Source organism: Penicillium taxi (assembly GCF_028828555.1).
Source record: "Penicillium taxi strain IBT 34144 chromosome Unknown utg000004l_segment0_segment0, whole genome shotgun sequence".
Lineage (NCBI taxonomy): Eukaryota > Fungi > Ascomycota > Eurotiomycetes > Eurotiales > Aspergillaceae > Penicillium > Penicillium taxi.
In genome coordinates, this window is record NW_026643206.1 from 6,091,955 (window position 1) to 6,115,450 (window position 23,496).

At 46.3% G+C, this 23,496-nt stretch overlaps 8 protein-coding genes across 8 annotated transcripts; 3 read left to right on the plus strand and 5 right to left on the minus strand.

Moving 5' to 3' along the window:
- Positions 1-69: 69 nt before the first annotated feature.
- atrA (protein kinase MEC1) lies at positions 70-8,503 on the plus strand (the record flags this gene model as incomplete). Its single annotated transcript, XM_057209819.1, has 17 exons — positions 70-655; positions 707-1,365; positions 1,422-1,726; positions 1,794-2,189; positions 2,247-2,420; positions 2,478-2,574; positions 2,641-4,605; positions 4,665-5,199; positions 5,258-5,774; positions 5,832-7,282; positions 7,333-7,457; positions 7,529-7,617; positions 7,667-7,789; positions 7,853-7,940; positions 7,993-8,077; positions 8,131-8,249; positions 8,312-8,503. The coding sequence occupies 17 exons, from the start codon at positions 70-72 to the stop codon at positions 8,501-8,503; spliced, it is 7,506 nt and encodes a 2,501-aa protein (XP_057063593.1).
- A 713-nt stretch (positions 8,504-9,216) lies between these two features.
- On the minus strand, positions 9,217-10,076 carry N7495_007169 (RNA-binding protein with serine-rich domain 1; the record flags this gene model as incomplete). The annotated part of the gene is made up of 2 exons (XM_057209820.1): positions 9,217-9,774; positions 9,828-10,076. The coding sequence occupies 2 exons, from the start codon at positions 10,074-10,076 to the stop codon at positions 9,217-9,219; spliced, it is 807 nt and encodes a 268-aa protein (XP_057063594.1).
- Positions 10,077-10,741: 665 nt separating this feature from the next.
- N7495_007170 (putative AAA family ATPase) lies at positions 10,742-13,068 on the minus strand (the record flags this gene model as incomplete). Its single annotated transcript, XM_057209821.1, has 2 exons — positions 10,742-11,464; positions 11,518-13,068. The coding sequence occupies 2 exons, from the start codon at positions 13,066-13,068 to the stop codon at positions 10,742-10,744; spliced, it is 2,274 nt and encodes a 757-aa protein (XP_057063595.1).
- An 894-nt stretch (positions 13,069-13,962) lies between these two features.
- srgA (Rab family GTPase srgA) lies at positions 13,963-14,697 on the minus strand (the record flags this gene model as incomplete). Its single annotated transcript, XM_057209822.1, has 3 exons — positions 13,963-14,282; positions 14,345-14,612; positions 14,668-14,697. The coding sequence occupies 3 exons, from the start codon at positions 14,695-14,697 to the stop codon at positions 13,963-13,965; spliced, it is 618 nt and encodes a 205-aa protein (XP_057063596.1).
- A 523-nt stretch (positions 14,698-15,220) lies between these two features.
- N7495_007172 (NCA2 family protein) lies at positions 15,221-17,277 on the minus strand (the record flags this gene model as incomplete). Its single annotated transcript, XM_057209823.1, has 4 exons — positions 15,221-15,455; positions 15,504-15,629; positions 15,682-17,208; positions 17,261-17,277. 4 exons carry the CDS (start codon positions 17,275-17,277, stop codon positions 15,221-15,223), a joined length of 1,905 nt encoding a protein of 634 aa, XP_057063597.1.
- Positions 17,278-17,991: 714 nt separating this feature from the next.
- N7495_007173 (sterol desaturase family protein) lies at positions 17,992-19,003 on the plus strand (the record flags this gene model as incomplete). Its single annotated transcript, XM_057209824.1, has 3 exons — positions 17,992-18,231; positions 18,308-18,393; positions 18,448-19,003. Coding segments are annotated over 3 exons (882 nt in total), but the record flags the coding sequence as incomplete, so codon positions are not given.
- A 627-nt stretch (positions 19,004-19,630) lies between these two features.
- On the minus strand, positions 19,631-22,318 carry N7495_007174 (WD repeat protein; the record flags this gene model as incomplete). The annotated part of the gene is made up of 2 exons (XM_057209825.1): positions 19,631-21,968; positions 22,047-22,318. 2 exons carry the CDS (start codon positions 22,316-22,318, stop codon positions 19,631-19,633), a joined length of 2,610 nt encoding a protein of 869 aa, XP_057063599.1.
- Positions 22,319-22,583: 265 nt separating this feature from the next.
- N7495_007175 (DNA-directed RNA polymerase core subunit RPB10) lies at positions 22,584-22,978 on the plus strand (the record flags this gene model as incomplete). The annotated part of the gene is made up of 4 exons (XM_057209826.1): positions 22,584-22,619; positions 22,675-22,733; positions 22,792-22,878; positions 22,936-22,978. 4 exons carry the CDS (start codon positions 22,584-22,586, stop codon positions 22,976-22,978), a joined length of 225 nt encoding a protein of 74 aa, XP_057063600.1.
- Positions 22,979-23,496: the final 518 nt, after the last annotated feature.

The window sequence follows — 23,496 nt, forward strand, 5'->3', positions numbered from 1 at the left end:
CAGTCTGCAACTTCGCGCCCTGGCCTGGATTTACCAAAAATCAAATACCGGAAGTCATGTCCACCCCTGATGGCAGGTGATGGAAACAACTCTCGTGGTTTCGCATCCGAAAACGGATGGAGACCTGCGGAGCCTGCCTCTTCAATTATCGCGGCCCACTTCGCACCACGTCTTGCATCCCAGGTACATGAATCACATCGACTCTCTCGAGAAACATTCTCGCAGCTTCGCCAAGAGCTGCTGGGAGAAAGACAGGGCCAATTACGCGTCGATGAGGGCATCACTGATATCAACAAGCTCATATGCATTGTTTTGAAGGCTGGTCTAGAAACTTCTCCTAGCAGCAGTGTCGCAGAAGATGACCTAGAAGGTCAAGTTCTTGACTGCTTGGACATTATTCAAGCCAGTGTAGACAAGGCTCCACAGGCTCTGTGGGAATTGTCTGATCCCTTGATCTTGGGCGAAGATGTCCAAGCGCCTTTGTTTGCTTGGTTGATTCTACGACTGATCAAATTGGCCAGTCTTTGGCCATTGGGGACTATACATCAGAGAATAAGCCTGATCCTTGGTGGCATACCTATCTTTCAGTACAAGCAAATCCGGTCCTCCTCTTCATCCTATGGTGGCTTGGCATTCCTCCGCGCTTGCAGATCAGGTGCGTTATAATTTTTACTTCATACAGGACTTCCAGGCTAATGATCTCCAGATATCATATGTTCCATAGAAACAGTTGCCGCTCAGGCTGACCGGGGAGCGCACTCTCTAGAACTATCTATCCCAGCAGTCAATGGATCACTTTTAGAGGACCTGGACAATTTGAATCTTCCAAGAGGACTTTTAAAGAGTCCAATAGTTCTTGGAACCTTCCCTAATGCACTTCTTCTGGCCTCACTTTTACTGGACTCGTCATCCGGTCTAAGCGTCTCAAAACGCGTTTTAACAAGACGGCAAAACTTCATGCTCCGCCAGAATTTCCCATGGGTCTTGAGCGAATACTATTGCTTAAGAGAAGCTGCGGTGACATGGATGCAAAAACTAGGACCAAAGCTCACGTTGAGTGAAGAACTGGTCTTTGTGAAACTGCTAGATGATACCAGAGATTTTTGTATGTCCGAGCCATCCTCCTCAAAACTCTTGTCGGATATGAGCGTGACCTCCGCTTTAACTCGATGCTTGACCAATTTTCTTATCATCAGTATTCATCATCAACTTCCAACGCTCCAAAGGGGATTGAGTCTCACTTTGGATGACATTCTGCAAAACTCGAAATCATTTATACAGAAATCAAGAGAGGAGTTTCTGTCCGTTCTTGCGAAGGTGAAGAATAGAGAAGACAGCCTCCAGTCAGTAGAGTCTTGCCTTTCGGTAATTATTTCTTTATATAAAAAAACTTGATCTAGATTGAGCTAATGTGTCTGCAGATTACACTTCGATCTCTCAATGCCGAGCTTGCCGATACACCGAATCGTGATGCACCTCAATTTAATGCCCCGTCTGAAGATAAAGAAGCTGATCTGTCTCTCATCTGTCAGAAAACAGACGTACCAGATGATGAGGACGAAGAAATGGAAGACTCTCGCCCACGAAAACGACCACGTCTTTCTGCCGAACCTGCAGATAAAGGCTTGTTACAACAGCTAACAACAGCATTATCCCTTATGCTGAAGCCGGATGTCTCCCCTACGAGCCCTGAAGTTCGTTTGGCAGCACTGACTCAACCTGTCTTGTAAGCTTGCCCACTTTTCTCACTATCTTCCCTTGTGTCTAATCAACCAGTACTGATACTTAGATAGGAAACTTTTCGAGGGGCTTTCCGAAGACCAAAAGACTACTTTCTATGGAATTATGGGCAAAATGCCATGTATCATGAGGAGTAATTTTACACAAAAATCCTCGGAAACAACAGAATGGGAAACGATCTTTTGTAATTCCTGCGATGGCGAACAAAGCCCGGAAAATGACATGGATACACAAGAAAGGCTGTATGCGCATATCGAGCTAGGGAAAAATTTCCAATTCACCCTAAAAAAGCTCACACGCACCCCTGGTCCACGAATAGCCGCAATGCTGGCGTTGCGAAGAATATTGAAGCACATGCCTCAGGTGACGCCTCTGTCAAAGTCCCCATATGGAGAGTTCTGTCTCCAATCTCTTCGAAGTTCTATTCGAGAGCTCCGAGTTGCAGCCGGGTGCGTAATCTCATGTCCATGTGTTACTGACTTTAAACTAAGCTGACTGATATATAGGTATTCCGTGGCAACATTCATTCGCTCTGGTTTCCCCCAAAACCCGGCAGATAATCATTTGGCTACTCGCCGAGCCAATTTCGTCATCATACTGGAATGGCTGAAAAATCTCAACGAGAAAAAAGACATTCCTCTACAGGAAGTTTGCATATTGACACTGTGTTGTCTTGCAAAGTGAGTCTGCCTTTTCAGTTTATTCTTGTTTGTATACTGATGATATCTTATCGATAGGGTTTCGGGCGAGGAAGAGAAAAACATCATTCTTCTGCGTCTCTTGGAATATCTGGGTCATCCAAACCCTTATGTCTGTGCAGTAGCCTACAACGAGGTAAGTACGGTGTATTTTCCTTACCTCATCATTCTAACATGCCTAGTGCTGACAAAATTGAACCAGATCTCAAAACTTGCACAGCAAGTTGCCATGACCCCGGCAGGTTTATTTCGACCATACTGGAGAACTCTTTCAGTGGCAGTTGTCAAAAACCTTCAATCTCGTCCATACATGGCCGAGCAACTTTGTGAGATGCTGGGCATGAATGTCGACAGCTTCTTAAATTTAACAGAGATTCACGTCCTCCCCTACTTAGTCCTAACTCGAAAACGGGAAATCATCAGCAGAATTGGGGCAAGCCGTCCTGAAGGAAAAGTGGAAACACCATTTGACGTTTGCTCCGAAAAGAATAATCTAGCTGCCATCCTCGCTTTTCTGTTGTCTCAAGAAACAGACAACCCAGAGGTCATGATCATGTCTCTTCTAGCTGAGATAGACCCGGCATTTAAAGGTCGAACTTTGGCAGAACTGGTACGAATCGAACCAATTCTCATTGCCTGTGACCTGTTGAAGAGTCTTGGAGGAGCTGGAGAACATCATAAAGAGAGATTCCATCAAGCACTACGTAGTCTGGCAATGTTTGTTCCCCGAAAATTTTCACATGGTAATTCTTCCAAAAAGGGAGACTTGAGCCATTTCATTGAGGAGCATGTGCTTGGTATTATTACACAATTTGCCAACGCCATCAATGACTTCCAAGTCCGACAGACACTGGCAGAGAAAAGGCGGAATCTGAAGGCGATCGAAGAGATGATCAACATTGCTGAGGGCCATGTTAGTAACGCACTGCCTCAGGTCTGCGCTTGTCTCCGATCTGCACTCGAGATAGAAGAATTGTGTGACCAAGCTTTCTCCGCCTGGAAGACCTTGATCGGCTCCCTTAGTGAGGAGGATATCGAGCCTCTTGTGGATCAAACATTTGCAATTGTGATCAGGTACTGGAGCCGGCTGACAGAAGAAAGCAGGAAGTATGCTCATCAACTCATTGAACATATTTTGACAAAGCATCCTAACTTGGTACGGGATACTTTCGACACCATGCCCTCTCTTGCATCTATCCCTGAGATGGCCGCATTTGAAGAAAAAATCAACAGCTTAAGATCTGAAATGGATGTTCGCAGCATGTTCTCAGCACTAATCCGACGTTGCCAGAGTGAAAATTCGACGGTTGTTGAGCAAGCCCTATCAGAGCTGCTGCCTTTCCTGCAGCGTAACGACGAGTTTCTGCATTTATCTGCCATCAGTGAACAACCAGATCCTGTGATTGCACAATTAACAAGAGCGCTGTTAGACTGCTGTGTCAAATTCAATACCAGCTCGGAATCTATCACTTTGTTAACAGCACGATGCTTGGGTCTTGTCGGCTGTCTCGACCCAAATCGTGTGGAAACTGTCAAGGAAAAAAAGGACATTCTTGTTTTGTCTAACTTTGACAGAACAGAAGAGATAGACGAATTCGTTCTTTTCTTTTTACAAAATGTGCTCGTGGAAGCCTTTTTGTCTGCGTCCAACACAAGAGCCCAAGGATTTTTGGCTTATGCCATGCAGGGGTTGCTCAATATATGCCAATTCAACACGGCCGTCGTGCAATGCTCCCGTGGTCTTGATGGTGATCATGCAAAATATCGGCGATGGATGGCGCTTCCAGAGAGCATCCGAAACACCCTCACACCGTTCCTTACATCGACTTATACAGTCACCATCATTGCGCCTAATCCAAGGGTTGAATATCCTATGTTTTCACCAGAAAAGGCCCATAGCGACTGGCTTCGCACTTTGGTACAAGATTTGCTTCAAGCTGAAAATGGTGGCAACGCCAAACTCATTTTTTCAGTTTGTAACCGTGTTGTTAAAGGACAGGACATTTCTATCTCTTCATTTCTTCTGCCATTTGCTGTTCTAAACCGTATTGTCGGAGGCACTGAACAGGAGTGCAAAGATATTAGGCTTGAACTGAGCCAAGTACTCGAACATCCTCTTCCTGACACAAATAACAACATTCGCGAGACCATTATAAGCAGCAGTCAGGTAAGAATCTCTCATTTTCATACATCCAATAAGAAAATTGCTAATAGAAAATTGCATAGAGCGTCTTCGAGGTTCTAGACTACCTATCACGCTGGCTTCAGGGAAAGAAAAAGCAAATCAATGGTATGGGCAATCAGTCATCAGGCCGTTCCAAGCGTGGTATGACTCAGGATCTGCTGTATAATAAGTATTCGGCTCAGATCAAATCTGTCGAGTCTCTGTTGGCCTCGATTCCTCCTGAGATCATTTCCAAGCGTGCTGTGGAATGCAAATCATATTCCAGAGCATTGTTTCACTGGGAGCAATATATTCGGAAGTGCAACTCGCAGGCAGACCCGCAGGAAGGCTCTAACCCTGAAATTCTTTACCAACGGCTGCAAGACATTTACAGCCAAATTGATGAGCCTGATGGAATAGAAGGCATATCAAGCCACTTACCTGGTCTCAACATCGACCAGCAGGTCTTGGAGCATCGAAAGGCTGGTAGGTGGGCAACCGCACAGAGTTGGTATGAGCTTCAGCTCGAAAAAGAGCCCGAAAATTCCGAGGCTCAGTGGAATCTTGTCACATGCCTTAGAGAATCTGGGCAACAAGGTAATTTCTAAACTTCTGATCAGTATTCTATCCATGCTTACTTTTGGACTTTTCATAGACGCTATTCTGACTCGCTTTGAAGCACTCAAGGATGTGGATTCTGCGACGTCCCGGTTTCTACCTTTTGCAGTGGAAGCATCATGGATAACCAGTAGATGGACCAAGCTTCAATCATATCTGAAGTTGTGTGAAAAACAGGGAGATGGTGACTTTAACGTGGGAATGGGCTCAGCTCTCCACGCTCTTGGAGAGCGAAAGAACAGCAAGGATGAAGTCTTCCACTTGAAGACTGAAGAATTTACGAAAATCGTCAACCAGCTCAGACTCAACATTGCAAAGTCTTTAACAGCCAACTCTGTTACCTCGTTGCAATCATGCCATGATGACATGCTCAGATTGCATGCGTTAGCAGACATGGAAGCCATAGCGAATGCAGAGACAGGATCTATACAGGCAGCATTATCTTCGAACTCAGACTTGCCCTCTTCCCTGAAGCGGCGGTTGGATGTTATTGGAGGTTATGTTACTGACAAACAGTACCTTTTGGGTATCAGGCGAGCGACAATGGAGTTATCGTGAGTTCATGCCGAAATCCCCAACGAAGTATTCGTGTTACTAACATTTTCTTGGAGAGGTGGCTTTGTCGACTCCGATATATCTGCAGCCTGGCTCACTAGTGCACACCTCTCTCGAAAGGGAAATTTCATTAGACAGGCCTACCACTCCATGCTTAATGCAGCGCGTCTGAAAGATCGATCTGCTACCATCGAACATGCCAAGCTTCTCTGGAGAGACGGGCACCATAGAAAAGCGATTCAGACTCTCGAAGGTGCAATATCCGCCAACGAGGCAATCCAGCCACCATCAGCATCTCGAACAACATCGGGCTCAGTGGACCCTGGATCCGCTACCATTCTCTCTGGTCGTGTGCAAAATCAAAATGATGTCCCTGCAAGAGCTCATCTCATGCTGGCGAAGTGGACAGACAGAGCTGGCCAAACTCATTCCCAAGCCATCGTTCAACGATATAGGGAAGCCATCAAGTTGTATCCGAGATGGGAGAAAGCACATTACTACCTAGGAAAGCATTACAACAAGATTCTTGACTCTGAGAAGGCCAAGCCCATGGGGAAGGAGGCCCAAATCTACCTGAGTGGAGAAGCAACAAAACTTGTTATCGACAACTATCTTCGTTCGCTGACATATGGAAGCAAATACGTTTTCCAGACTCTACCGAAGCTTTTGACTCTATGGTTGGAACATGCTTCCATCGTTGGTCAGCCCATTGACCCCAAAAGAGGAGATAACGCGGACTTCCAGAGGCACACAAAGGCACAGCGACAAAAAAGCTTGGATGATATGCATGCTCAGTTGAAGAAGTACATTTCCAATCGGCTACAACCTGCTTTGTTGTTTACGATCTTACCCCAAGTGGTAGCCCGAATTTGTCACCCCAACACAACAGTTTATGATTTGTTGACACGCATTGTTGTCAAATCTGTCTACAACTTCCCTCAGCAGGGTCTATGGACAGTCCTTGCAGTGGTCAAATCTTCCAACAAGGATCGAGCATCCAAGGGCTTTCACTGTCTCCAGAAGATTACTGATTACGTTGCCAGGCATAAGACGGCTATTGACATCCGCCGCTTGATAAACCAGGGGCAGAAGTTTTCAGAAGAGTTGCTTTCACTTTGTCTCGTTCATGTTGAAGATAGAGTCACTAGAGTTCAACTGTCTCGTGATCTACGCTTCAATCACAAAGTTGCTCCATGCCGACTGGTAGTGCCATTTCAAGCGATGCTGATCCCAAGTCTTCCAGCCAGCCATGACTCCGAGTACCTTAAAGGGTTCAGGCCTTTCCCAGGAGATGCAACTACGATAGAAGCAGTTCTTGACGAAGCTCAAATTCTCAGCTCGCTCCAAAAGCCACGCAGAATCAGCATTCGAGGCTCTGATGGAAAGATTTACAATGTACTTTGCAAGCCCAAGGACGACCTCCGTAAGGACCAACGCCTCATGGAATTCAACAATATGATCAATCGATTCTTGAAGCGAGATGTGCAGTCAAGTAAACGGAGAATGTGTAAGTAATATCGGTTCAGTTGTTCCTTCCCGCAAGCTAATCAATAAAAGATATCAAAACATACGCCGTGACACCACTGAACGAGGAGTGTGGTCTCATAGAGTGGGTTAACAACCTCCGAACGCTGAGAGAGATCGTCCTCAAGCTTTTACGCGAAAAGGGAATTCCCATCGTTGTAAGTCTATCGCTTCTGCTGGGTTTTTTACATTCCTTTTCCATCTGGCTAATTGATTTTGACAAAAACAGTACAATGATATTAAGCAGTACATGAACGAAGTCTGCAACGACAAGACTTTCTCGAAACTAGAACTCTTTACTACCAAAATTCTGGACAAGTAAGTTTCAGTCTCTTTATCATTTATGACCTGTACTCATGAAAGATAGACTTCCTCCTGTTCTGCATGAGTGGTTTATTGAAATGTTCCCCGAAACTGAAGCCTGGTTCACGGCAAGACTGCGGTATACACGTTCCACTGCAGTGATGTCCATGGTTGGATATGTCCTAGGGTAAGTCCTATCAAATTAAACGTCCCTGCATGATCTTCATACTGATGATACACTTCCCTATAGACTTGGTGACCGACACGGAGAGAATCTTTCATTTGAAGAAGAAACAGGCGGAATCTTACACGTTGATTTCAACTGTCTCTTTGATAAGGTAAGACCTATCCAAAGATCAATATACAGGACCGAAGTATTAATTCTAGCAGGGCCAAACTTTCGAGAAACCCGAAGTGGTTCCATTCCGACTGACACAGAACATGGTCGATGCCTTCGGTGCTTACGGTTATAATGGTTTGTTGCCACTGCCCATCATATATTGGCTTGATTTGCTAATGTTGAGATAGGACCCTTCCGAAGAACATGTGAGATCACTCTCAATCTTCTACGACAAAATGAAGATGCATTGATGACAGTCCTTGAGACTTTCCTGTACGACCCAACTACCGACTTCATTGAGAAAAGGGTATGTGATTCTATGATTCATCCAGAAATTGTCCTACCCGATAGCTAACTATAATTCTATAGCGTCGCAACCGTACCCATCTCCCTGATACACCAGCTGGTGTCCTGGAAGATGTTCGCAATAAACTTCGGGGATTCATGTCCAAACAGCCCATTCCTCTCTCTGTCGATGGTCAAGTTGATGAACTGATCATACAGGCAACTGACAAGAAGGCACTGGCGCAAATGTACATCGGATGGTGTCCGTTTTTCTGATCAAGTTAACAGGCTTATGGTTACACGCTCACTGCGAATATATCCGTGACCCTCATTTATAAAAAAAAATATTGAATAGCCTACAGCTTACAGTCTGGTTCAACCAAATTTTACTATCGGTATTTTAGTAGTTCATCTAATTTTCAGCCCAACTTTCAATGCTTTCCATATGCTGCCTGGTGAGATCGGAGAACATTTATAAGAGCAATTTGCCCACCGGTTGGGTGAGTCTTTTTTCACTGAATGAGATGTCATTGGCTAGTGAATAAGAAATATTGATACATAAGATAGCACCTGAGGTGGGCTTCACAGTTCTCCTGGCTTGGATCTGGTCCAAGACAACCCACACAAAATTCGTCATGAGGAGCCGATGCAGGCAAATCCTTTGTTGACAATGATGCTGATCATGATTGCGAGTGAAAAAAGGGGAAATGGGAAGAGGGAAATGGAAAAGGGGAAATGGAAGGGGAAGGGCAAAGAGAATTCACATTTTTGGAATTCATGCGCGCCGCTCCCTCATTCTTTCGGGATCGTAAAGGTAGAAACGCTCAAACGCAAACCATAACACCTGCAATAGACCAGACTCTTTTGCTTTGCATCCATTCGGGTCACATCATTTAAATGCACGAGACTATCAGACTTGTAACAGACGAGACTCTTTTCCAGTCAGGATGTTCCGACATAATCAGCTTTAATTCCATTAAATTCGAAGTTTAGTCTCGCTTGAGGCTGGAACTGCGGCTTCTGCTTCTCTTCGGGCTACGACTGCGACTATCGTAGCTGGGGCTACGTCGGCGAGTGCCAGTTTGTGGAGAGCGTGAGTAATAAGATCGAGAGCGTCGAGGGGATCGAGACCGCGACACGGATGGGGGTCGGTATGTGTCATTGGTTCGACGGTTTTGGCGTCTAGGAGGGGAGAGGGCAAATCTTGGCCGGCCAACGGTCCGATTAGAAGGTGGGGGAGTTCGGGAGAATCGCCGACGTGGAAGGATGATTGCGACGCTGAGCACGGCGCCATCCAATTGGCCTTCGTGCATGTGGGAGATCGCGGCCTCGGCATCTGCGGGTTCACGGTAGATAATATAGGCAGTGCCTTTGTTAGTGTTGACTGGAGATGGGATGTTGTTAGGATCTAATTCTTCATATGTGTCGCAGGACGACCCACAGCCTCTATTCATCGGGAGGTCGATCTTCAGGATTTCGCCAAAGGCGCCAAAGATTTCTTGAAGATGTTCTTCAGTCACATTTCTGGTCAACTTCTCAACCACGATCTGCAATTTTTGTTATTAAATTTGCTTAGGAATCAAGAGGATTGTTTGCGAACCTTTGCGCTTTGCGGGGGACTGGCCGAGCGAGAGTAGCTGCGGCCACGGTAACGTTGGCCGCTGCGACTGCGACTGCGGGGAGATCGGGATCTAACGTGGGAGGAGGGAGTTCGGCTTATGTGGCGCGAACGTGCAGGGGATGGGCTTCGAGTTCCATTTTTGTGGCGCGCGTCCGGAGACTTGGAGCGCAATGGAATCTTGTCGCGGGGGGAGATGGGCGAACGCCCACGTTCCGATCGCACAGACATAACTTGAAGATAGAAAGCGTCAAAAGTAGGACTGACGTTGAAGGCAGAGGGGGAGGGGAGGTGTGAAGAGAGAACGAGATTAAACTGAAGTTCCAATGAATTCATGGGAGCTTCAAGCGCGGCGCTAGCCTCATTCGGTAATCACCTCCAATTCCTTATATAATCATATTTAACTATCTATCTAAATAGCTGACTATTGAAATATTTAAATGATAGTTACTTACTGTCAATATTTCTTGTTCTCTAGCAGTTCTGTTATGTTACTCTTGAAAATTAGTATTATCACCTATGTTGTTGTTCAGTATTTACTATTCAGCCTCAAGTAGATAAGTGGGGGCATGTATATATCGATATGTTATGATTGGCTAGCGACTGCATACCAAGTTAACGGTATAAATAATAACTGTTCAAGTCTATGAGCAATCTAAATATCTAGGTAGGAACTTATTATTTAGAACACCTGTTGAATCATCTGCTTGATCTTCACAAACTGAGGTATAGCCCTTCACCTTGTATATGAATGAACCTTGGAAGTTTGGTAAGAACCTTTCGAGGTTTACTGCCCAGGTGAAATGGAAAGTGAACATTTGAATGAAAGGCGAAGTAGAGGTAGATTCTTTCGACGTATTAATCGGGTATATATTGACAAATCATGAAATCTCTATCTACAGTCCATCTCGCCACCTCTCAAACTCCGCGATGACCTCAGCAGTAAGCTGCCGACGCACCTGACTCAAAGCATACTCGAAATGCTTCAGCTGAACATCAAGCTCCTGCTGCGTCTCCTCCTCTTCATCCAAAGCAGCATCACCGGCAGTCTCGCAAATACTCACGATCTCCGCACCCGAATATCCCTCAGTCTGTGTAGCCAGCTCGTCCATATCCACATCCGCATTCACAATAGATTTACTAGCCCAGATGCGAAAAATTTCTCTTCGGGCCTCGAAATCTGGTGGGCCAATGTATAGGATATTATCCAGTCGGCCAGGCCGCATGAGAGCTGGGTCTAGGACTTCTGGTTTGTTGGTTGCTGCGATGACTAGGACGTTTCGTAGCTCTTCTATACCGTCCATTTCGTTGAGTAGAGTTGTAAGCACATTGACGCCGCCCTGGGAGGAGCTGCTGCGTCGGGCAGCAATTGAGTCGATCTCATCGAAGAATATGATACTGGGTCTAGCAGCTCGTGCTTTTCGGAAGATTTCTCGCAGTGATCGCTCTGATTCTCCGACGTACATGCTAAGAATCTCGGCTCCCTTTACTGCTAGGAAGTTCAAGCCTGCTTCTGTGGCTAGTGCTTTGACAGTGAGAGTCTTCGAACAACCGGGTGGTCCGTACAAGAGAACTCCTTTTTTACTCTTCACGTTGAGACGCTTCATACGCTCGGGATGCTGCATCGACATGTTAGTTTCAACTTTATATACAAGTGAAGAGCGGTACAAACCTTGAGGGGTCTCTCCACGGCTTGTTGTAGGCGCTTTTTGATCTCATGCTGCCCGCCAATATCAGACCATCTCACTTTGGGAGTTTCCAGGAACACTTCTCGCATTGCCGTTGGGCGAATCTCTTGCAGAGATGATAATATGTCTGATTCCTGAATCGTCAGGGTGACGTAGACTGCGCTTTCACCAGCCGCGCTTTCATCTTCATTGCTAACGGATAAATTGGCTATCTGGGCGGAGAGATCGGTGGCGGGAGCAACAGAGCCTTGCTCTAGCATTTGCCGTTGCCGTGCATTCCGACAAATCAGTTGGAGCAGAGCGAATAGATCAGCTCCGACGTATCCGTGGGTCTTTTCAGCGATGAGATCAATAAGTGCATCAGTCAGTCCTGCAGACAGCGGTCTGCAGATAGCACGTAGAATCTCGGCTCGATCCTGGGCTGTAGGGACTTGAAGCTCGATCTCCGTCCCTAAACGATGGGGTGTCCTTAGGGCGTCATCAACATTATTGGGATGTCTTGTTGCAGCCACCACTAGTATATTTGCACTGCGAATCGCATCGAGATTTTCACATAGTACAGAGGCGAGGGATGGTGATTCATAAGAGGTTCGTTTCGGTGCGATGAAATCTAGCTGATCGATCAGGATGACGCTAGGTTTGGAACGGGCTGCTTCCTGGAATATATTTCGAAGCTTTGCCTCGCTCTCACTGGTGCTTCGACCAAGTGACGAAGTGCCTATTTTGAACACTTGTTTCCAGCCCGCCTTTTCAATCTGCTCAAGAAGAGCGGTCTTGCCTGTCCCCTTAGGTCCGTACAAGAGGATTCCTCCATTGTGCTCGTAGAAATCCGGCATGATTGGTTTGCGAGGATCGGGGTTAAAGTCGGAGATACTTTCGTTGATATCATCAATCTGTCGTGAGAGACCACCTAGTCCAGTAGATTTTACAGAAAGAGCGGAGCAGTTTTCCTGTGGTGTTTCTACTTCTGTTCCAATTGAGATCCTGGAAGCTTTCGTAAATCGAAAAATGGTACGGCTAGAGCTTGGATTCTGGCTGTGGATGTTGACAACCTGGAAAGTCCGACGCTGGCCTTTGAGCTCGAGTTCAAACTTCAATTCCTTCGCTAAAACCTCACATCTCAACAGAGGAAATTCCAATGCCCACTCCCAGTGATGTTGTTCCTCTGCCGTGATTGGGCCAAATCTTTCGATCTTTTCCGCATCAGAGCAGTCCACTAGAACAACGGAATCAATATCTTCGAGGGCACCCTCAATCCTGCTGATAGAGACTTTCTCGCCGATCTTGACTTCATAGCAATCCTGAAGACCTCTTGAGATTTGCACAACTGTACTTTGTATGTTCTCCGTGGCGGTCCAAGCGATCGCGGTTTTTGGGGTTCCCTCTGCGGTCGTTATGGAGCAAAGGTTATCGGATCGAAGTCTCAGGCCTGCTAGTGAAGTCGAGGATAGGTAGACACGGAATGCATCCTTAACGTCGCTTCGGCCGGATTGTTTCGACAGCGGACGGGCAGTGAAACTGCGAACCTCTGACATTCTGTAGGTTCACCTAGCAGTGAGGTGAGGTCTGCGGAGTCTTTAGATGAATATGGCTTTCGTACACCAGTAATCCAAGATCAAAGGCCGGGAATTCAGACCATTGATTCCCAGAGACAGTAAAATCCTTCAAATTGTGGATCTGTTGATCCAGCTGTAGAGATCGGCGGTGCTCCTTGGGGTTCGCTCGGTTTGAGAAGTATCTTCGCTCCAAAAATATCAGGAAATATACGTAGGAATGTCAATTGTCGCCCTATACCCGAGTATATACAGCCCTAGAAAAATCTTGGAGTTGAAAAACCAGTGGTGGGGGTACGATCTTATCGGCGATAACGAGTTAAAGTGGGTCGTAAATCATATCATTTTCTTGAAACCCCGATGAGAGCAACTGGATATGGAAATCAAATCGAGACATCCAGATTGATAAGTACCTTGCAAGGCTGTAAGGCCACCAGGCCTACAATTGATATAGTTAATCACGTGTCTATATAAAGTACCTATATAGTGATGGGTCTTCTCCCAAAGTTCTGATTCTTTCCTACCTGGGTACTAAGTTATATTCCAGGACTGAAGGTTTTCCCTTATCTACTAGATGCTTCATTCGCAGTCCTTTGCTACCTAGATAAACATTGTCATCCTAAATTGAAAGGGAGCTCGGAACTAAGAATCATATTTGAACACTGATAAAGTACGTAGGTACGGAGTATGATACTGTACACTCCAAACATATTTAAGTCTTAGCGCATGAAATTGTAGGCAAAAGGATATGGGTAGCTGCGCAGAAAAGCAAACCGAGTGTGAAGACGGAAAATATATCAAGACCAATCCACACATGTACGCGAAGATAAAAGAAAAAAAAAGAGGAAGATTAAGAGAAAAAGGTCATGGAAGGATTCAACAGCACTTTCCTCCAGCCCCACCACTCCCCGAGCCCTGCTGATCTATGCTGACTCCATGACCACCACTTTGTTCAGTCTTTGAGGTGTCCATGCCCTTCTTGATATCTGTTGCAAGGTCGTAGAATGCCTTCTCAATGTTGATGTTGTTCTTGGCAGAAACCTCCAAGAAGGGAATGCCAAGTTCATCAGCAAGCTGTTGGCCTTGTTCCTTCGACACAGCTCGCTTCTCTTCCCAGTCACACTTGTTTCCGATAAGGATCTTGTGTACTCCCTCACTGGCGTGTTGCTCGACGTTGGAAAACCAGGTTCGAATGTCTGTTTCGGATTGATTAGTACGGGTTTATGATCATTTATCCGAGTGGTGGGGAAATATTTACTCTGGAAAGAGCGCTCATCGGTTACGTCGTAGACAAGAAGGATGCCCATGGCACCACGGTAGTATGCAGTTGTGATGGTACGGAAGCGTTCCTGGCCTGCTGTATCCCAAATTTGTAATTTGACCCGCTTGCCGTCCAACTCGATTGTGCGGATTTTGAAGTCAATACCGATGGTGGTGATAAAGGAGGGGGTGAATGAGTCCTCGCTGAATCGCAAAAGACAGCAAGATTTGCCCACACCGGAATCACCGATCAAGAGGAGTTTGATCTGCGATTCAAAAATCAAGTTAGCAGAGTCAACCACAAGAATCCACTTGACATACCAGAAAATCGTAGTTCCTTGTGCCAGCCATGATAAAGTGTTTTTAAAGTTTGTGGGAGTTGAGGTTGGATAAACTCAGATAGGAGACAGTCGGATTTAGGAATGAGTCGAAAAGTTCAGGAAAATTGAAGGATTCGTAAAGAATTATTCAGAGTCACGTAAAGCAGAAGATTCAAGAAGCGAGTCTGTGAGAATCTAGGAGAAAATGACAGCGTGAGGAGGGGGACAGAATTCAGTGGTTGGGGCGATTATCAGGAGAGTCGGCGGGTCACAGTGAAATCCTTCACTAGAACCTGGAGAAGATAAAGGGAAGGCTAGAGATCAGATTCAGGATTGAATCTGTAATTTGAAGACACAGCGCTAGATTGCACTGGGAAAGGAGAGGATATGAAAGTCCAAGTGGAGAGTGGAGTGATGACGGGGTAGCGGTAACTAGTCAACCAACTGAGGTCCCCCAGTTTACATAAGCACATATCGGGTTGTCATGTGTCTGGTTTGAACTCTTATCTTAGTTATCTCTTATGATATTCGCATGGTATTTCTACATCCTAGATTTACTGGAAATAAGTCCACCTGATTCTGTCCACCACCCGGATTTGCTTCTCGACTCCGCTTTGCATATCGAGCAAGTCTTGGATATCTTCTCGGAACTCCTGATATTGCATGCTTCCAAGCATTGCTTTCACCTGTTGCAGCAAAGCCTCCGCTTCACAGATGAGTCGTCCCGAGTCCCGGTAGGAGATGATTCCATCGGAGACCGATGCAGATGACAGTATGCGAGTAACAGTTCTGAATTTATCAGCGAGTTCTTTCTGGGTGCTTTCAGGGATAGCTTACCGTAGCCCACGACGTAGTTCGTGCTTTTTCTTGCCTCGCTGTAGGCCCCGTCTACTCCCGAACAGCCCAAAGAACCATTGTAGAGCAGTGTACGAGACCAGTATACCAGGCGTGAGACCCACGAATCTGTAGAGCGGTAAGAAAGAGAAACAAAGGGAGGACAGTGTTCAAAACTTACCCGAAAACAAGCTCCTGGCTCTTGAGCAGAGCGTTGATGCCACTAATGGCAATTTCAACGTCTACCTTGGTCTTTTGAATCTGGATTAAAAGAGCACGGATTAAGTCTCCTCGAACTGTTCCCATGAATGGGGAACGAAGGTCTCTCTCGTAGGCTCGTAGCACCGGCGTTAAATCACCTTCCTTGACCGCATTTGTGATAGTGATTGTATCTTCTGAAGTCATGTTTCCTTGGCTTGAATCGGGATGGTCCTGAACAAAATCAAGAACCATCCTTTCCAAACTAGCTCGGTCAGCCTCCAGGCTGTTCTTGCTCATGATGGCAATTTCGCTTTTATCATTATGCCTGATAGTTCCTATCAGTTTATGGATCGGATCTACGACCCAGTTCACTCCAAAGTCAATGAAGGTCGCGCCGATGTTCATGATCCACTCGATAATTTCGTCCTGGCGACGCATCAAGAACCGGAGCGAAGCGCTACTCGACAGAAAAGCCACGGACAACGGTAGCCAGTAACGAATCACCCCAGATGGGCGCCCATTGGTGCGAATAAATGCAGTGGTAGATTTTCCGTGCTCTGGGAGTTGTTGCTGAAGCATTAACACCAGGCGCTGGATCAGTTCCACTGGTCGCTGAACGTGGAATGCATCGCTAGACTGCATCTGTACACTCTCCATGTCATTCTCCACGGTGGTAAACACCTGTTGTTCGAATTTCATGCCCGTTGACTGATTGGCCATCTGATCCAGAATTGTCTGGGTCAAGGCCACTGTCCTGGATACCTTTTCCTGCCATTCCCGTCGTGATGATTGTGAGTCTGTTGTGGTAAATTTCTCCTCTTGGAAGGAATGCCACTCTTCCATGAGGAGTCCAAGGCTACTAGCATAGATATCTTTCCTGGCCAGCAAAAAGTCTCTTTTTTGACGGATTTCCGATCGGCATGATCGAATGGGGAATGACCAGGTTGTCTGGAGGGGGTATTTGCCATGAATGCTTTGTCGCGCGATCTGGTAGAACTGTCCCCATCTCGCTGCAATTGACCTTGATAGTGAAGCTTGTAGACTTCCTTGAACACTATGCTCTGAGCGGAAATCCTTGATCCAATTCCATAGTTGTACAGGTGATGTCTGCACTGCATATAGGCCACTGTACCACACAGAACCTAGGGTCTCATTCCAGTAATACGTCTCCTCATGAAGTTGTAGGGTCTGATCGAGCAAACTGTGCATCAGAAGTCCCGACGTCTGAATAGCAGCTTTGGCGGTAACTAGCCATAAGTAGTCTGACACTTGTGCATTAGCTGGTCCCGGAGTAGGCAATTGATTTGTGAAGATGGGATCCGAGAGTAGTTCCACCAGACGATCGGCTGGTAAGAGGGATTGGGTCTTGGATGTCACAGAAATAGTGTTGATTACATCTTGGAGACGAAGCAAGTGATGGGTTGGTGCTTCTTCGGTGTACAGAAGTTTCTCTGGGCGGATACTCTGTTGGAGACGATCCAATTGAGTGTTAACACCACAGGCGTTTCTAGAAGGAAGTCAACTCCGATCTACACGAACATGATAATCGTATGACCTACTCCTGGACAATTGACATGTTGCCCTCATTTGCCTGACAAGACGTACCACGTTAAAGAGGGAAGATCCGGCGTAGTACGTGCGGAGATAGCTATTCGTTTGAAGCTAGCGTTGGAGAAGCTCAAGACAAACAAGACAAACAGAACAGCAGGAATGAATGTACTGTAAAATACACAGTACAGAGCATCCTGAAGAACTTTTAGTATGGAAGTTGAGGCTTTGAATGGTTTCTGTATGTATCAATACGATGATTTTTTAATTTCCATTTAATTCATTATCGATGTTTATTTTTAATAAAAATACACACTGAGTACATCTCAAATCCCGAAGTAGCGGTATCTGGGGGATATAGTTGTCTGACTTCTTTCTACCCTTCTATTATATCTGACCAACCACAATGCAGAGATGTCGACTTAGTGGGTCTTAGTATCTCGGAAGGTGATCGGCTCATCAGTGGTCTTATTTCTTTTTCTGGCTCTTGAGTGGCCCGATTACCAGTCAGGGGGAAATGGGTGATCTCGCCACTTCGGGAATGGAATCTGCCTCAACGTGATTTCTTTTTATGTCTTAAATTTCCACCCTTTCCTCCTTCTTGTACTCCGAATTCTTTCATCCATACTACCCTCACAAAGGATTCAACCATCACCTTTGTCGAGAAAGAGAAATCCAAAATGTACCTTCCACCCTTGGAAACGTCCTTGCCCTAATTCTCTAACAATGTCTACTCAACAGGAATTCCACAGTGTTGTCCACGGGCACCTACTGGGATCAATACCAGCAGATATCCCACTACAACCCTGAACTCAATGTGGCTGAAGCACTCTGGGCTGCTTGGTATGCCTGGATGCAAAATGATGTCCTGGCAACTGGTATCCTGTCATTCGTGATGCACGAAATCATCTACTTTGGTCGCTCGCTCCCTTGGATCTTCATTGACAGCCTGGGTCTTCTCAAGAAATACAAGATGCAGAACGTAAGTACTCAGAAGTTATCTGGCCCAAAAAAAAAGAATAAAGGAAAAAGAAAGAAAGACTGACAATGCTGTTTAGACTAAAACCCCTTCCTTGAAAGAGCAGTGGGATTGCGCCAAGTGGGTTCTCCTCAGTCACTTCACTGTTGAACTACCCCAGATTTGGTGAGTTTCAGATCTTCCCTTGACCGTTTTGGTCTTAGCTAACATCAGCCTCAGGCTCTTCCACCCGACAGCTCAATACTTCGGCCTGCAGACCACCGTTCCCTTCCCCCCGCTTTTGACCATGGCATACCAGATTGCAATCTTCTTCATCATGGAGGATGCTTGGCACTACTGGACTCACCGCGCTATGCATTGGGGCCCTCTCTACCGATCAATTCACAAGATCCACCACCAGTACGCCGCTCCCTTTGGCTTGGCGGCAGAATACGCATCTCCCATTGAAGTTATGGTCCTCGGCCTGGGTACTGTTGGCAGCCCCATTCTATGGGCTGCCTGGACTGGTGAACTCCACATCTTCACCATGTATGTCTGGATTACTTTGCGTTTGTTCCAGGCTGTGGATGCCCACAGTGGCTATGAATTCCCCTGGAGTCTTCACCACTTCCTTCCCTTCTGGGCTGGTGCTGAACACCATGATGTTCACCATGAGAACTTCATTGGTAACTACGCCAGTAGCTTCCGTTGGTGGGACTTCTGCCTTGACACTGAGTCTGCCCCCGGTTCCTACCAACAGCAGCAAGCAAAGGAGGCCTTGCGTAAGGCTCAGTAAGGGGATGCTGGCAACCCAGAATTTGCACATTTGAGGAGCATATGGATGCAGGCCTTGTTCCCTGCTGGTGTTTCTTGGGAATAGGTATCCCGTTGACTTTTTGTCTTTCTGTGACTACCCTAGAGGTAGATCGTCCTTATTTTAATGTACCTACTAATTCTGTGATGAACCCGTTGATTGTATTTAAATGAAAAGATATCATAGAGTGAATGACTATTTCTAAAGGCCCTTAGGTTTAGGGTTATAAAGTGGCAACACACCATCCATGTCCAAGGCTTAAGAGTTTAGCGAGAGGATGATAGCTGATAGCTGAGGGGAGAACGTCTACCGATCCCGTCTCTAGCATTTTAACTAGTCTAGTCAGATATTTAAATACCTACCTACCTAGGTAGCCAGATAGGTAGCCCTCGAGAAACTGTGATACAAATCTCCCGAAGACTTCAGGGCTATAGAGGAAGAAAGAACTAAGTCAAATGGCAGCGGAGCCAGAGTGGTGTTAAAATAACCTGAAATTAAGGGAAGCACAAAAAACTAGATTCTGCTTATAGATACAATTGTTCACGCCTTATCCATACTGAAATCATGTTGACATTCACGCCATGCTTTTTTTTTTTAAATGGCCGAAACCTAACTGCTTGCGAGAGTTTGAACAACGTTCCTGAACAGAACGCTGAGGGCAGGTAGCGAGAATGAAGGAGTCTCACCAAAGACACTAGCCAGTCCCTTTTGAGAAGCAGATCCTTGTCCCTCCGTGAGCTGTGCGGGAGTCCGTTCCTGGTTCAGGCTGAAAATACTGGCCAGTCCCGAGTTGAGGCGACTGGTCACTTCATTCGACTGCTGGCTCTTCTGAGAAGCCTTGTCCAGACATCCAAGTCGTTGAACAGAGACAGACGAGTCAATAATAACGAAATCACCGGAGTATACATCCGAGAGGAGTGCGATCGGACTGTTATTGAACGACTTTTCAAATACCTGTTCAAGTGTCGAGATGTCGTAGACTCGCAGGCTAAACTTGAGGTTTCCCTTCGCACCACATGGCGATTGGAATACTACCGCGAAGGACTGAGTTCTGGGGTTCACTGCAATGAGCGAGGTGGCTTCTTCAGACGAGGATTTCGATAGCAGAATAGGCTTGACAACATCATTGACGGTATCCCATACAGCAACCAAGCCTGTCGAGGCAACGATCAAGGAGCTTCCCAAAAACTTGGCCGAGCGTAGTCTGCCGAAGACAACACCGGTTCGTCGATACTTCACACTTCCGTTTCTTGCATCGATCAATAGCACGCGGCCGTCGTTGACAGATGTGGATTGTAAGCATGCGGCAAGCACCGAGCCATCTTCAGAGAATGTAAGAGCGGCAAACTTCGGCGATGGGGCTTCACCTCCAAGACATCCCGCTAGATCAACGAATTTGCGGCACTTCCATGTTTTCTGGTGTTGTTCTTTGGGATCTGTTTTAAGACCGCTGCGATGTTTAGAAGTGAGACACCAGAATCGGAGAATCGCATCCTCGCCCAGAGTTACAAACTCATGGCAGAATGGCCGAGCCACAAGGCTGAGCACACTGACATGGTTCGAATGAGGCCCATCGATTCGTGTCGCCAACTCCCATATGTTGGAAGATGCGCTCCATTTCCAGAACTTGAGGATATTTTCAGACGGTAAGGCAGCATTTTTTCTAGTCAGTGCTTGTACGTCTTTGGGATTTGGGGTCCAGGCGTCAATAGTGGCCAACCAATTTCCATCCTGGGCGATATCCATACTCCGAACATCAGGTGTCTGTATTGAGGCGCCATCAGGGCCAACGTTCAGTGTTGTTGTGTTCGTGCGTGCCAGAGCCTGGCGAGAGATATGATAGTTGGAGCGAATATCAAATGTCTGCAGCATGGCGGCGCGTGGTTGATGTTTCTGAGATTGCTGCGTAGGTGGGAAGGAGGTGGGAACGGTAACAAGAAGCCGTTCTGGGTGCTGTGGGTGCAGCAAAGCGATCGCGCTTGCATTAGGACCGAGCTGGAGGCCGGTTATATTGGCGGAGGGCAACAATTCTCTGGCGGACAAGACCATGACGGAGTTATCAGTCAGCTTCACCAGATAAGATGTACCAGTCGGCGAAACGACGATGTTGCAGATTGGAGAGGAAAGATGGGGCAGGTGCTGTTGTCTGCCGGTGTCCAATTGCCACAAGACAAGGGTTGATTCTTGGCCACCTGAGATGATATAATTACCATCATGCGACCACCGAACTGTGTTGACGGCGCTACGGTGCCAGTGCATCCTCATGGGTGGGGTTTCCTTTTCTGCATTTCGATCAAACAAGGTGTTAATGATATCTTGGTAGATCAAGATAGATCCGTTCTTCTCTCCAAGCACCAAGTCAAGGGGTTCGAGGCTTTTGTGGGGGGCCTTCTGTGCAGTTGATCTTTCCCGCAAATCAAAGCAGCTGACAGTGTCTGGAACTGTCGCCTCTCTCCACTTGTACTGATGGGACTCTGCGACATTGGAATTGGCATTTTTCCTAGTACCCAGCAAGATCCGAGAACCGTCACAGGCAAAAATGATGCGTCCTTCACAAGCGACTTGTATAGCATTGATTTTTGTGCTTGTCTGCAGCAAAATGATAGCAGTGGGCTTCTTCTCGTCGAGAGAGTTGACGAAGATTTGCCTCTGGCCATCTTTGGCGCACCCAATAGAATATGATGCGAGCTGGCTCTCATGCTCAACAGAAGGTAGGTCGACAGCCACCATTTGAACGGTGTTTTCCCAAGAAGCGAGCTGCTTTCCAGACTCCCAGTTCCATTTGGTAGTAAATTTATTTGTGAAGATGTAAAGGATCTCTTGGTCAATTGGGCACAGTTTATATCCAATCACTTGCTGTCCGCTTTCTATCTGCAAGGTGCGGAGAAGGCGAGAGGTTGAAGTTGCGAAAACCTGGACATAGGCTTCGAGACCGAGAAAAAGATATCTATATAATTGTGTTAGAATGGGGCATCATAAAGAGTAATATAAGAATGGTATTGAAGAGTAATAAAAGGGTACTCACGCTTCATCCTGGGTCATCACTGGGTTCAGATTGCTGTAGCGCCCACCTGCAGAGAAGCTTGAGAACGACCATCCCTCTCGGTTTTCCAAATCCTGAGATTGCTTGCTACTTGAGGGCTGGACAGCAGTGGAAGGCTTCACCACTGGAGACTTGGGTGTATCCTTGGATTCTGAATACCGACGTCTTTTGACGTGTTCAGGGCGCGCTGGTTTTTCGACGGCATCATTAGCTCGGGATCGTTTATGGTGTCGTGGTGATTGATTTGGAGCCATATTGAAAGTCTTCTGTCAAAACAAATGATGCTGACTGCTCTGTAATAATTCTGTAAGCAGCTCTAATAGCAACAATCGGTCATGCTGTAGAGAAAATTGACGGTATCGAAGACAATCGGGAGCGTCAATCTTTATCGCTTTTTTTTTTTCCGATGAAAAATTAGGCGGAAATAGCCGGCAGAAAGAAGTGTTAATCCACCGCCGCGGGAAAAGTTTTGAGGGGCCTCACCTACGATAGAACACAATCTTTCTATTCATCTTCAAAATGATTATCCCCGTGCGCTGCTTTTCTTGTGGAAAGGTCTGTTTTTGGTCTATATTCTGATATCGAGTGGCCCTGACTGACAGTCTATTAGGTCGTTGGTGACCTGTGGGAGCGCTACCTGCAGTTGCTTGACGAAGGTGTCCCTGACGGGTATGTAGCATTCTTTGCTCGTGTTCCTCAACTCTAACAGCTCTAACAAATATTGCAGTGATGCTATGGACCAACTCGGCCTTCGCCGCTATTGCTGCCGCCGAATGGTTATGACCCACGTTGATCTCATCGAGAAGCTCCTCCGGTATTCGCCCTAGCTTATAAGACGGCAATGACTTACACTGACTTGTTTATGAACTAGCTTCAACTCGGCTGAGAAGGATCGTGTGAAGCCCGACAATTAATCGCATGTCTTCGCGACAATTTTCAGCATGGTTTTCTTCGGGAGTTATGGGAGTTTGAATGGTTTCCTTAGCACCAATGCTTTGAGCTTGAGTTCCGAGCGAATGTTATCTTTTTCTGAGGAAGATCCCCAAGGAAGGGGAACAGCGAGACTACAAAATTTATATCGCTATGATACGGCAAATCTTACCAAAAATGGGAGGTTGTTTAGGTTCAGCAATTCTACGATTTATGCTCAGGTGATCTCGTTTTTATCCCTTTGTTTTCCCCTTAGTATTGCTGCTTCAGACGGTACTACTATGTATAAGCTCTATCAAACTACAAGGTGATTTGCACAAAGATACTACCATCAGTGAGGACCAACAATTTCGACCCAAATTAAGCTTTCCGATCTATCGATTCGACTTCAAGATATCAGGCGTCTGACTCGTTCTTTATGACTTTGAAATTTCGTATCATACATGCTTGGCCATTCGTGAGCTTCAACCTTTGGCCTTGCTAATCTCACTCACATGTGCAA